At 43.1% G+C, this 13,660-nt stretch overlaps 1 protein-coding gene across 1 annotated transcript in view; it reads left to right on the plus strand.

Annotated features, from left to right (window-relative positions):
- Window positions 1-13,660, plus strand: part of LOC129837615 (zinc finger protein 236-like) — an 89,589-nt gene that overhangs the window by 9,682 nt on the left and 66,247 nt on the right. Inside the window, exons 6-7 of the mRNA XM_055903916.1 lie at window positions 6,711-6,883; window positions 13,417-13,539. Coding sequence (XP_055759891.1) covers window positions 6,711-6,883; window positions 13,417-13,539 — 296 coding nt within the window. The remainder of the gene's footprint in view (window positions 1-6,710; window positions 6,884-13,416; window positions 13,540-13,660) is intronic.

A 13,660-nucleotide genomic window follows, 5' to 3' on the forward strand; every position in this document is an offset into this window, starting at 1 on the left:
TCCACTTCGCTGACCCTCTACACTGGGGCCCCACCCCACAAGGGTGCTTGCTCAGCCCCCTCCTGTACTCCCTGTTCACCCATGACTGCGTGGCCATGCATGCCTCGAACTCAATCATCAAGTTTGCAGATGACACAACAGTAGTAGGCTTGATTACCAACAACGACGAGACAGCCTACAGGGAGGAGGTGAGGGCACTCAGAGTGTGGTGCAAGGAAAACAACCTTTCACTCAACATCAACAAAACAAAGGAGATAATTGTGGACTTCAGGAAACAGCAGAGGGAGCATCCCCCTATTCACATCGAAGGGACAGTAGTGGAGAAGGTGGAAAGTTTTAAGTTCCTCGGCTTACACATCACAAACAAACTGAAATGGTCCACTCACACAGTCAGTGTGGCGAAGAAGGCGCTATAGCGCCTCTTAAACCTCAGGAGGCTGAAGACATTTGGCTTGTCATCTAAACCCTAACAAAGTTTTACAGATGCACAATCGATCATCCTGTCGGGCTGTATCACTGCCTGGTACGGCAACTGCACCGCCCTCAACCGCAAGGCTCTCCAGAGGGTGGTGCGGTCTGCACAACGCATCACCGGGGGCAAAATACCTGCCCTCCAAAACACTAACTCAGAGCCGCTGCTGCCTACATAGAAACTAATATCACTAGCCACTTGAATAAATGGTTCACTAGTCACTTTAATCAATGCCACTTTAATAATGTTAACATATCTTACATTACTCATCTCATATGTATAGACTGTACCTTATACCGTCTGTTGCACCATGCCTATGCCCCTCATCCATATATTTATATGTACATATCCTTATTCCTCCCTTTAGATATGTGTGTATTAGGTAGTTGTTGGGGAATTGTTAGATTTGATTTGAAATAAACGTAACATTTTCAAAAGTTGCCATTCCTCCTAATACACCTACTGATTTCCTTTCAGACATATCACCTTAAGCCCAGACTCCTCTGAGTTCATTCAGAGTTTCAGCTATCCTTCCTTCCTCTGTGCCACCTCATCTTAATGTTAATTTGTGGGCTGGATGGATGACTAATGCTGTGCTGGAGATGGTTGGTCTGTGCTCTGAATCTCAAACAGCACATTAAGGGGATGTGCTGAGGGGAGCTATGGTGCTTCAAGCTCAGCCTGCGGGCTCCAGTTAGCTAACTGAAACTAAAGCCGGTATCCTTTGCATCATGCCTTGCAGGGCGCTCTTACCAGGTGACGTGGAGAGGATCTGTGGCTGCACCACGTACTCTCATTACTGGTGTCCCCCAGGGCTCGGTTCTAGGCCCTCTCCTATTCTCTCTGTACACCAAGTCACTCGGCTCCGTCATATCCTCACATGGTCTCTCCTATCATTGCTTTGCGAATGACACTCAACTACTTTTCTCCTTAATAACCACTTCTGACACCCAGTTGGCGACACACATCTCTGCGTGCCTGGCAGGTATCTCAACTTGGATGTCGGTCCACCACCTCAAGCTCAACTTAGACAAGATGAAACTGCTTTTCACACAGGAAGCGGCGCAGGTCCTAATCCAGGCACTCTCCTCTCCCGTCTGAACTACTTCAACTCGCTTTTGGCTGGCCTCCACTTGTGCCATCAAATCCCTACAACCTATCCAGAACGCTACAGCCCGCCTAGTTTTCAACCGTCCAAAGTTCTCTCATGTCACCCCGCTCCTCCGCACACTCCACTGGCTTCCAGTCGAAGCTCGCATCCACTACTATCATGGTGCTTACCTACGGAACAGCAAGAGGAACTGCCCCCACCTTCAGGCTATGCTCAAGCCCTACACTAGAGGTCGACCGATTAATCGGAATGGCCGATTTAATTAGTGCCGATTTCAAGTTTTCACAACAATCGGAAATCGGTATTTTTGGACGCCGATTTTGCTGAATTTTTAAATATATTTTTTAACACCATTATTTAACTAGCCAAGTCAGTTAAGAACACATTCTTATTTACAATGACGGCCTAGGAACAGTGGGTTAACTGCCTTGTTCAGGGGCAAAACGACAGATTTTTACCTTGTCAGCTCGGGGATTCAATCTTGCAACCTTACGGTTAACTAGTTCAATGCTCTAACCACCTGCCTCACGAGGAGCCCGCCTGTTACGGGAATGCAGTAAGAAACCAAGGAAAGTTGCTAGCTAGTATTAAACTTATCTTATAAAAAAACAATCAATCAATCATAATCACTAGTTATAACTACACATGGTTGATGATATTACTAGTTTATCTAGCGTGTCCTGCGTTGCATATAATCGCGAAAAAGGACTGTCGTTGCTCCAACGTGTACCTAACCATAAACATCAATGCCTTTCTTAAAATCAATACACAGAAGTATATATTTTTAAACCTGCATATTTAGCTAAAAGAAATCCAGGTTAGCAGGCAATATTAACCAGGTGAAATTGTGTCAATTCTCTTGCGTTCATTGCACATAGAGTCAGGGTATATGCAACAATTTGGGCCGCCTGGCTCTTTGCAAACTAATTTGCCAGAATTTTACGTAATTATGACATAACATTGAAGGTTGCGCAATGTAACAGGAATATTTAGACTTATGGATGCCACCCGTTAGATAAAATACGGAACGGTTCCGTATTTCACTGAAAGAATAAACGTTTTGTTTTCGAGATGATAGTTTCCGGATTCGACCATATTAATGACCTAAGACTCGTATTTCTGTGTGTTATTATGTTATAATTAAGTCTATGATTTGATAGAGCAGTCTGACTGAGCGATGGTAGGCACCAGCAGGCTCGTAAGCATTCATTCAAACAGCACTTTCGTGCGTTTTGCCAGCAGCTCTTCACAATGCTTCAAGCATTGCGCTGTTTATGACTTCAAGCCTATCAACTCCCAAGGTATATGAAATACAAATCGTATAGAGAGAAATAGTCCTATAATTCCTATAATAACTACAACCTAAAACTTCTTACCTGGGAATATTGAAGACTCATGTTAAAAGGAACCACCAGCTTTCATATGTTCTCATGTTCTGAGCAAGGAACTTAAACGTTAGCTTTCTTACGTGGCACTTTTACTTTCTTCTCCAACACTTTTTTTTGCATTATTTAAACCAAATTGAACATGTTTCATTATTTATTTGAGGCTAAATAGATTTTATGGATGTATTAAGTTAAAATAAGTGTTCATTCAGTATTGCTGTAATTGTCATTATTACAACATAAAAATGGGTCCTGGACATTCTGCAAACATTGTCACACGAGGGCGACGCGTGCAAGTTGATGGCAGAACAAGGGGTAGTTCTAATAGAATGGCATCAAAAAAAGCTTTTATTTACATGTTGCTTATGAGTGCATCTCACAGTACTTTTAGATTTTAAAGCTCGTATGAATGTCTTGCTTAACATAATGTTTGTCATCGCAAATCAACTGCATTATAAACTCAGCAAAAAAAGAAACGTCCTCTTACTGTCAACTGCGTTTATTTTCAGCAAACTTAACACGTGTAAGTTTGCGGCTATGGAACCCTGACCTGTTCACCGGATGTGCTACCTGTCCCAGACCTGCTATTTTTAACTCTCTAGAGACAGCAGGAGCGGTAGAGATACTCTCAATGATCGGCTATGAAAAGCCAACTGACATTTACTCCTGAGGTTCTGACTTGTTGCACCCTCGACAACTACTGTGATTATTATTATTTGACCATGCTGGTCATTTATGAACATTTTAACATCTTGGCCACCCCTCATAGCCTGGTTCCTCTCTAGGTTTCTTCCTAGGTTTTCGCCTTTCTAGGGAGTTTTTCCTAGCCACCGTGCTTCTACACCTGCATTGCTTGCTGTTTGGGGTTTTAGGCTGGGTTTCTGTACAGCACTTCGAGATAGCCCTTCTTACATCAGCTGATATTTAAATACATTTGATTTGATTTAAATATTTGAATGAACATTACAAGATTCAACAACTGAGAAATAAACTGAACAAGTTTCACAGACATGTGAATTAATAGAAATGGAATAATGTGTCCCTGAACAAAGGGGGGGTCAAAATCAAAAGTAACAGTCAGTATCTGGTGTGGCCACCAACAACAAGTACTGCAGTGCATCGCCTCCTCATGGACTGCACCAGATTTGCCAGTTCTTGCTGTGAGATGTTACCCCACTCTTCCACCAAGGCACCTGCAAGTTCCCGGACATGTCTGGGGGGAATGGCCCTAGTCCTCACCCTTCGGACCAATAGGTCCCAGACATGCTCAATGGGATTGAGATTCGGGGTCTTCGCTGGCCATGGCAGAACACTGGCAGTCTTGCAGGAAATCACGCACAGAATGAGCAGTATGGCTGGCGGCATTGTCATGCTGGAGGGTCATGTCAGAATGAGCCTGCAGGAAGGGTACCACATGAGGGAGGAGTATGTCTTTCCTGTAACGCATAGCGTTGATATTGCCTGCAATGACAACAAGCTCAGTCCGATGATGCTGTGACACAACGCCCCAGACCATGACGGACCCTCCACCTCCAAATCGATCCCGCTCCAGAATACAGGCCTCGGTGTAACGCTCATTCCTTCAACGATAAACGCAAATCCGATCATCACCCCCGGTGAGACAAAACCGCGACTCGTCAATGAAGAGCACTTCAAGCCAGTCCTGTCTGGTCCAGCGATGGTGGGTTTGTGCCCATAGGCGATGTTGTTGCCGGTGATGTCTGGTGAGGACCTGCCTTACAACAGGCTTACAAGTGCTCAGTCCAGCCTCTCTGTCTATTGCGGACAGTCTGAGCGCTGATGGAGGGATTGTGCGTTCCTGGTGTAACTCGGGCAGTTGTTGTTGCCATCCTGTATCTGTCCCGCAGGTGTGATGCTCGGATGTACCGATCCTGTGCAGGTGTTGTTACATGTGGTCTGCCACTGCGAGGACGATCAGCTCTCCCTACTGTCTCCCTGTAGCTCTGTCTCAGTCTCACAGTACAGACATTGCAATTTATTGCCCTGGCCACATCTGCAGTCCTCATGCCTCCTTGCAGCATGCCTAAGGCATGTTCACGCAGATGAGCAGGAACCCTGGGCATCTTTTTTGTTGTTGGTGTTTTTTAGAGTCAGTAGAAAGGCCTCTTTAGTGTCCTAAGTTCAACCAGTAAAATGGCTCTTTGCTAGCTTTTGCTACAGGCTATATCAATGAGCGTTAGCATTCTAGCTAACAACTGCTGCATCCAAAATAGTTTTTTTTGCGACGATCACAACCAAATATAATCTTAGCGACTGTTCAAGCAAGAAGTATTTTGTTTAGAGGTAATAAAAACGCAAATCTAGGCTCAATCTATTCAATGGGCACAGATGGCGATGTATTTCATACTGCCGCACGCATCTCAGTGTGTCGTGTGCTGGGAATGTGCTGGGAATGGGTCTATTTAGTGGTGTGTTCTCCCTCTTCTTCTCTCTCTTTTCCCTTTGTATCCCCCAGGTGTATTGAGTATTGTGTGCTACACCTCACCAACGAGGTATACTTAAGCAATAAGGCCCGATGAGGTGTGGTATATGGCCACAGCTAAGTGCTGTTTTTTATGCATGACTCAACGTGGAGTGCCTGGACACAGCCCTTAGCCGTGGTTTATTGGCCATATATCACAAACCGCTGAGGTTGCTTTTATAAACTGGTTAACAATGTAATTAGAGCAGTAAAACAATGTTTTGTCATACCCGTGGTATACGGTCTATCAGAATTCAGGGCTCAAACCACCGAGTTTATAATGAGTTTTATAGCATGGGATTGTTGAGTACTCGTTTCTGATTGGCTTGAATGGCATTCTAGAGCGTGCATCATTTCCCTATAATGCACAGTATAATTGCACGGTATAAATCAATGGCAATGAAGTTCATTCTTACATGTTCTATTTTAGCTGCTTTTGAAAGCCAAAGTCGAATTGAAAATATCAATATCATTGTTGAATTTGATTTTCATAATAGCAAGCTAGGATATTGGTTTAGTTAGCTAAGCTAGCAAGTCTATTTGTTTGGTTACCAAGGCAACTACTCTAGCTATCTAGCTAGCTAGTAAACATGCTAGCCACTTCAGTGGATGTTGTCACATCTCTACTGGCAAATGCGTTAAATTATAGCCATGTTATAAAATAGATGATCACCTCAGGACTCACCTCTGGAGAATAATGCAACTCCGTGGAAGGTTCGTTCCACTCCGAACACACATTCCAGGTCATGCTTTATTTTCCACAGAACTCATAGCCCCTCATTGATTTTCCCTTTCGTGTTCTTTCCCTGCCTCCCTCTCTCTCTCTCTCCCTCTCACATTTTGTCATGGGGTGCAGAGAAAAGTTTTCAGTTTTAAAGCACATTGTCTTGCAATTCTATACACTTTGCAATGTCTAATGTGTGTTCATGTGTCATTTGAGTGACTCAAGCATTACAGCAAAATCTATGGGCAACAACTCGTTAGCTGACACGAGCTAGTTGATCTTGAAATGTCTTATGAATAGCTCTCTGAAGTATGCAATGACTGACATGACAACAGGAAAACGGATGATGCAATACCCAATATCGAAATTGCACCTTGTGCATTCTACTATTACAACTTTCAAGAGTAAGTTGGAAGCCTGACTGAGTTCCTTAAAAATTCTGCCCCTCCCCCCCCACCTGCCGACCCACAATTTGGGAACCACTGATCTATACCACCCAGGTGTATTGAGCTGTGTTCTCTCTCCCTCCTACCCAGGCGAACGGCCGTACAAGTGCAGCCACTGTAGCAAGGCCTTCAACCAGAAAGTGGTGCTGCAGACCCATATGGTGAGGCACACGGGAGAGAAGCCCCACCTCTGCATCTTTTGCCCCGCTTCCTTCTCGCAGAAGGGCAACCTGCACTCGCACGTCCAGAGAGTGCACTCTGAGGTAAACAACCAACAAATTACATCACCTGGCACATCTCTGTTGCCCTGGTCTTTAATCAGTAGGCTGGGTGGAATTATTATTGGCAAATAGCTTTCACCTGTCTGATCCTCAAAGTTGTCTACAAGGTAATGTGTGTGTGTGTGTGTGTGTGTGTGTGTGTGTGTGTGTCTGTGTGTCTGTGTGTCTGTGTGTGTGTGTGTCTGTGTGTCTGTGTGTCTGTGTGTACAGTACCATTCAAAACTTTGGACACACCGACTCATTTTAGGGTTTTACATTGTAGAATAATAGTGAAGACATCAAAACTATGAAAAAACACATATGGAATCATATAGTAACCAATTTGAGATTCTTCCAAATAGCCACCCTTTTCCTCGGTGACAGCTTTGCATACTCTTGGCATTCTCTCAACCAGCTTCATGAGGAATGTTTTTCCAACAGTCCTGAAGGAGTTCCCACATATGCTGAGCACTTGTTGGCTCCTTTTCCGTCACTATGTGGTCCAACTCATCTCAATTGAGTTGAGGTCGGGTGATTGTGGAGGCCAGGTCATCTGATGCAGCACTCCATCACTCGCATTGGTCAGATAGCCCTTACACAGTCTTGAGGTGTGTTTTGGGTCATTGTCCTGTTGAAAAACAAATGATAATCCCACTAAGCACAAACCAAATGGGATTGCGTATCGCTGCAGAATGCTGTGGTAGCTATGCAGGTCAAGTGTGCCTTGAATTCTAAATAAATCACTGACAGTGTCACCAGCAAAGCACCATCACACCTCCATGCTTCATGGTGGGAACCACACATGCAGAGATCATCCGTTAACCTACTCTGCGTCTCACAAAGACACGGCGGTTGGAACCAAAAATCTCAATTTTATACTCATCAGACCAAAGGACAGATTTCCTCCGGTCTAATGTCCGTTGCTCGTGTTTCTTGGTCCAAGCAAGTCTCTTCTTATTGGTGTCCTTTAGTAATGGTTTCTTTGCAGCAATTCGACCATAAAGGCCTGATTCACACAGTCTCCTCTGAACAGTTGATGTTGAGATGTGTCTGTTACTTGAACTCTGTGAAGCATTTATTTGGGCTGCAATGTGAAGTGCAGTTAACTCTGCTGAATTTATCCTCTGCAGCAGAGGTAACTCTGGGTCTTCCTTTCCTGTGGCAGTCCTCATGAGAGCCAGTTTCATCATAGCAGTTGATGGTTTTTGCGACCTCACTTTCAAAGTTCTTTACATTTTCCCGATTGACTGACCTTCATGTCTTAATAGAATGATGGACTGTAGTTTCTCTTTGCTTATTTGAGCTGTTCTTGCCATAAAATGGACTTGGTCTTTTATCAAATAAGGCTATCTTCTGTATACCACCCCTACCTTGGCTCAAACGCATTAAGAAGGAAAGAAATTCCAGAAATGAACTTTTAACAGGCACTCCTGTTAATTAAAATGCATTCCAGGTGACTACCTTATGAAGTTGGTTGAGAGACTGCCAAGAGTGTGTAAAGCTGTAATCAAGGCAAAGGTGGCTTATTTGAAGAATCTGAAGTATAGTTTTGATGTCTTCGCTATTATTCTACAATTTATAAAATAGTACAAATAAAGAAAAACCCTGGAATGAGTAGGTGTGTCCAAACTTTTGACTGGTACTGTATATTTTAGCGATTTACATTTACTTTTGATACTTAAGTGCATTTAAAACCAAATACTTTTAGACTTCTACTCAAGTAGTATTTTACTGGGTGACTTTCACTTTTACTTGAGTCATTTTCTATTAAGGTATCTTTACTTTTACTCAAGTTTGACAATTGGGTACTTTTTCCATCACTGATCTTTATCAAAGGTGTGCATAATTTCGGACCCCACTGTATATACCATCTAGGGAAGAGTCTAAAATGCTGACCACACCACTCGCGTTACGTACGCGAGCCTTGCAAAATAAATGTGCACATACATGTTATTCAATCATTGCACCCACACTACTCACGTGCGCGAACGAGCGTCTGCTTTGCCAAGCGCTAAAATAGAAGTCAGTTCTATTTGTGACGCTGAACGCGGTGCAAATCCTGCCTCTCCCATCTCCTCATTGATTTATAGAAGCAGATACCCACTTGCCATCTCTTCATTGGTTGTACCCGCGTGGGTGATTGAAAGATGAACTGAGGTCGGTCGGTCGTTCGTCGTGGTAATACTATGAAAGTTAGATTTCAATCGCAATATAAAGTCCAAAGAAGAAAAGGCCTGGAAGAAGGAGAGATGACTAGAAACAATTCGGTTGACTGTTTTATGTGTGGATTAATTGTCGGAATAGTGGACCTTGTGTATTTCAGGTAAAATAACAACTCAACATTTATATCCCAGGACAAATTAGCTAGCAACAGCAAGCTAGCTAAATAGGACAAATTAGCTAGCAACTGCAAGCTAGCTTGCTAAATTGCCATAAATGTGTAATTCTATTTGATCTGTCCCTAAATTAATATAATTGGTTCAGAGTTTGTTTTGATATTTCAACCTGCGTGTCGTGATCGCGTTTGGTGTGGGGTGACAAAATATATTTGCACGCGTCCGGTCTGGGCATGGTGTAAGGGTCTCTGGACAGGCCCCCTTGTCTCGCTCTCTCTCACTCACTCCCACACACGGTCACCCTCCTCCCGGCTCAATTGCTTCAATAGAACGAGACTCTGTTGCAGGTTAAAAAAAAATCGGTCTCTTAGACAGAGAATGAGCTTAAATTACAGTTAATTGTCCTCGTCACCTACAGTCGTATGAGAAAGTTTGGGCACCCCTCTGAGGCTGCATAATAATTTACTCTGTCGTCACAGAAAATGATCACAGTGGCATCCCATTCATTTTCTAATAAAAGCTGAGTACTGGGGTATTGTCCAGACAAAGATTTTTAGTGTAGCAATATTAAGTTGTATGAAATGAAATCAGATGTGAAAAATAGGCTATGCAAAAATGTGGGCACCCTTGTCATTCTGTTGATTTGAATACCTGTAACTACTTAGCACTGATTCATTGGAACACACAATTGGTTTGGTGAGCTCATTAAGCCTTGAACTTCATAGACAAGTGCATCCAATCATGAGAAAAGGTATTTAAGGTGGCCAATTGCAAGTTGTTGTTCTCTTTGACTCTCCTCTGAAGAGTGGCAACATGGGGGCCTCAAAACAACTCTCAAATGACCTGAAAACAAAGATTGTTCAACATTATGGTTTAGAGGAAGGCTACAAAAAGCTATCGCAGAGATTTAAGCTGTCAGTGTCCACTGTGAGGAACATAGTGAGGAAATGGAAGACCACAGGCACAGTTCTTGTTAAGGCCAGAAGTGGCAGGCCAAGTAAAATATCGGAGAGGCAAAGGCGAAGGATGGTGAGAACGGTCAAAAACAGCCCACAGACCACCTCCAAAGACCTACAACATCATCTTGCTGCAGATGGTGTCACTGTGCATCGTTCAACAATTCAGCGCACTTTGCACAAGGAGAAGCTGTATGGGAGAGTGATGCGGAAGAAGCCTTTTCTGCAAACACGCCAGAGAGTCGCTTGAGGTATGCAAACGCACATTTGGACAAGCCAGCTTCATTTTGGAATAAGGTGCTGTGGACTGATGAAACAAAGATTGAGTTATTTGGTCATAACAAGGGACGTTATGCATGGCGGCAAAAGAACACAGCGTTCCAAGAAAAACACTTGCTACCCACAGTAAAATTTGGTGGGGATCCATCATGCTGTGACCAGTGCCGGTACTGGGAATCTTGTTAAAGTTGAGGGTCGCATGGATTCTACTCAATATCAGCAGATTCTTGGGAATAATGTTGAAAAATCAGTCACAAAGTTGAAGTTACGCCGGGCGCTGGATATTTCAACAAGATAACGACCCAAAACACTGCTCAAAATCTACCCGGGCATTTATGCAGAGGAACAAGTACAATGTTCTGGAATGGCCATCCCAGTCCCCAGACCTGAATATCATTGAGAATCTGTGGGATGATTTGAAGCGGGCTGTCCATGCTCGGCAACCATTAAACCTAACTGAACTGGAGATGTTTTGTAAGGAGGAATGGTCTAAAATACCTTCATCCAGAATCCAGACACTCATTAGAGGCTATGGGAAGCGTCTAGAGGCTGTTATTTTAGCAAAAGGAGACTCTACTAAATATTGATGTGATTTTTCTATTGGTGTGCCCAAATTTATGCACCTGTCTAATTTTGTTTTGATGCATATTGCACATTTTCTGTTCATCCAATAAACCTCATTTCACTACTGAAATATTACTGTGTCCATCAGTTATTTGATAGATCAAAAATGAAATTGCTGATCCAAACACCCAATTATTTATAAATGGAAATCATGGAAAATAGTCAGGGGTGCCCAAATTTTTTCATACGACTGTATGTGCCTATGTAATTCAAAAATGTATCTTATGAGTCATCTAGCTGAACGCAAGACCTGGCTGTTTCTATATTATATGCCAGCCAGGTCATTTTAGGCTCCCTAAATATCCTGTAATGTCCATAGAAGAGCATGACTCCTCCGTCGGTTGCAGGCCCATAAAAAATGAAGGCGACTAATGGAGAGGAAGAGAGCGAGGATAGCGCCCAGCTCCTGTAGCCTCGATGGAGAGGCAGCTCTGTGGGGTCATGAATAGGTAATGGCACATAAAGAGATGACTCCGTCAGGGATGCAGGGCAGGGCACGCAGATCGATGGATGGATCCAGACTAATGCTGCACCAGTTCATGATCTGCTGTCGCGTTTTACCACTCAGAAAAGATGTCTTCCATTCTATTACACTGTCAGCAACGGAGCTTGTTCATTTAAACAAATGCCTCTGCATGCATTCTGATCAAAGACAAAATCATACATTGTCAATGGTAGGAAATGGATTTGATGTGAAGGTGGGTCTTGTGTCTTCTGATCTTTGACCCCCCCTGCCCCTTTGTCTTTAATCAGTTAGATATATGGAAATAATTTAGGACATTCTTATGAAACAGAAGCTTCTATTACTGATGTAGCAACATTGCACACATCTAATGTGATATTTTCACATATTTGACGGTCCATGTGGAAAATAATGAGCCTAAATGAAAAGCAGTCTCTGGGTTATTCAGTATGACGATGGCAGTCGAGGAGTTAGTGTTTTATAGGTAGCCGTTTTTGAGTGACTGGCTCTATGCTCTACCAATTGGACCTGAGTGCTACTTTCATCGAATTTGTGTCCAGTAGTCACCATTACTTACATCGATGCAAATGAGGACATGCAAATGTGAGGCTTCGTCCTTTTTTTATTGAGTGGCCAACTCAATCAGATAGCCTTTCAATTTTCCCCACCCCTCACAACAAATACATGTGATCGTTTTATCAACCGACCATTTTGAAACAAATGGGGAAGAGATTCTAAAGAGCCTCCGTAGCATGTTTTTGTCCGTCAGTGCTAACTGGTAATGATGCGGTGAGTTGATTTGAATCTGCCCCGAAGCCCCAACCCGTATTCATTCAACGTTGTTTTGAATAATGCATGTGATTCTCACGAGTGTCCTTCAACCTACTCTGGCAGTCGTGACCTCGGCTTTATGAACGGACTTTATGAATATATTACAGTTGGATGTGAGTGGGAATGCATTTCACAAGCAGCATCTGGAATATAGACAAGGAAGTGGGATTGTTTTTGCATGAAATTGTTCTCTATCCTCCTAATCGCTGCCTTATATTAGATTGCCCTTTAAAATAATCAGAAGATGGATATTTGTAATATCTGTCTTGGCGGAAGATAAAATATGTATAATGTATACACTGATTGTACAAAACATTAGGAACACCTGCTCTTTCCATGGCATAGACTGACCAGGTGAACCTAGGTGAAAGCTATGACCCCTTATGGTCACTTGTTAAATCTACTTCAGTCATTGTAGATGAAGGGGAGGAGACGGGTTAAAGAAGGATTTTTAAGTCTTGAGACATGGATTGTGTATGTTAGCCATTCAGAGGGTGGATGGGCAGGACAAAAGATTTCGGTGTCATTTTGAATGGGGTATGGTAACAGGCGCACCGGTTTGAGTGTCAAACCCAGCAGCGTTCCAGTTCTTTTCACGCTCAACAGTTTCCTGTGTGTAACAAGAACCCATCCAAAGGAAATCCAGCCAATTTGACACAACTGTGGGAAGCATTGGATTCAACATAGGCCAGCATCCCTGTGAAACGCTTTCGACACCTTGTAGAGTCCATGCTCCGACGAATTGTGGCTGTTCTGAGGGCAAAAGGGGTGCAAATCAATGTTAGGAAGATGTTCCTAATGTTTTGTACACTCAGTGTACATCTTAGTTGGTATTAAATTAGAATGACATGGCATGAGGTAGTTTACCTTTTACCTGATGTGATTTATTATTAATATAAAAATCGACGAAGAATGTAGCTTTCTGCTAATTCCCAATGTCATCATATCCAATGAAAGCATTTAGGCCTTTAACAGCTCATTTAATATTTAGTAATAATCACAGTTGTGTGTATACTGACTTTGTTTCCTGTATATGTGTCTCTTCAGCTTACGGGGGTACCACTGTTCCCGTGCATGGACTGCAGCTGTGTGTTCAAAAAGCTGGGCAGTCTCAACGCCCACATCAGCAAGATGCACATCTTGCTCATAGAGGAATCGGCCAACACACAGGTGAGCGAGTGCATGCAGATGATGTGAACTTCTAGAAGTTTCTCCTGATTCGGTTGCTGACCTCTTTATTCAGTTTGTTGCCTCACGCTAGCTTGATGCTGAGGGATCAGACACACACACA

This window comes from Salvelinus fontinalis, chromosome 38 (genome assembly GCF_029448725.1).
Source record: "Salvelinus fontinalis isolate EN_2023a chromosome 38, ASM2944872v1, whole genome shotgun sequence".
Taxonomy (NCBI): domain Eukaryota; kingdom Metazoa; phylum Chordata; class Actinopteri; order Salmoniformes; family Salmonidae; genus Salvelinus; species Salvelinus fontinalis.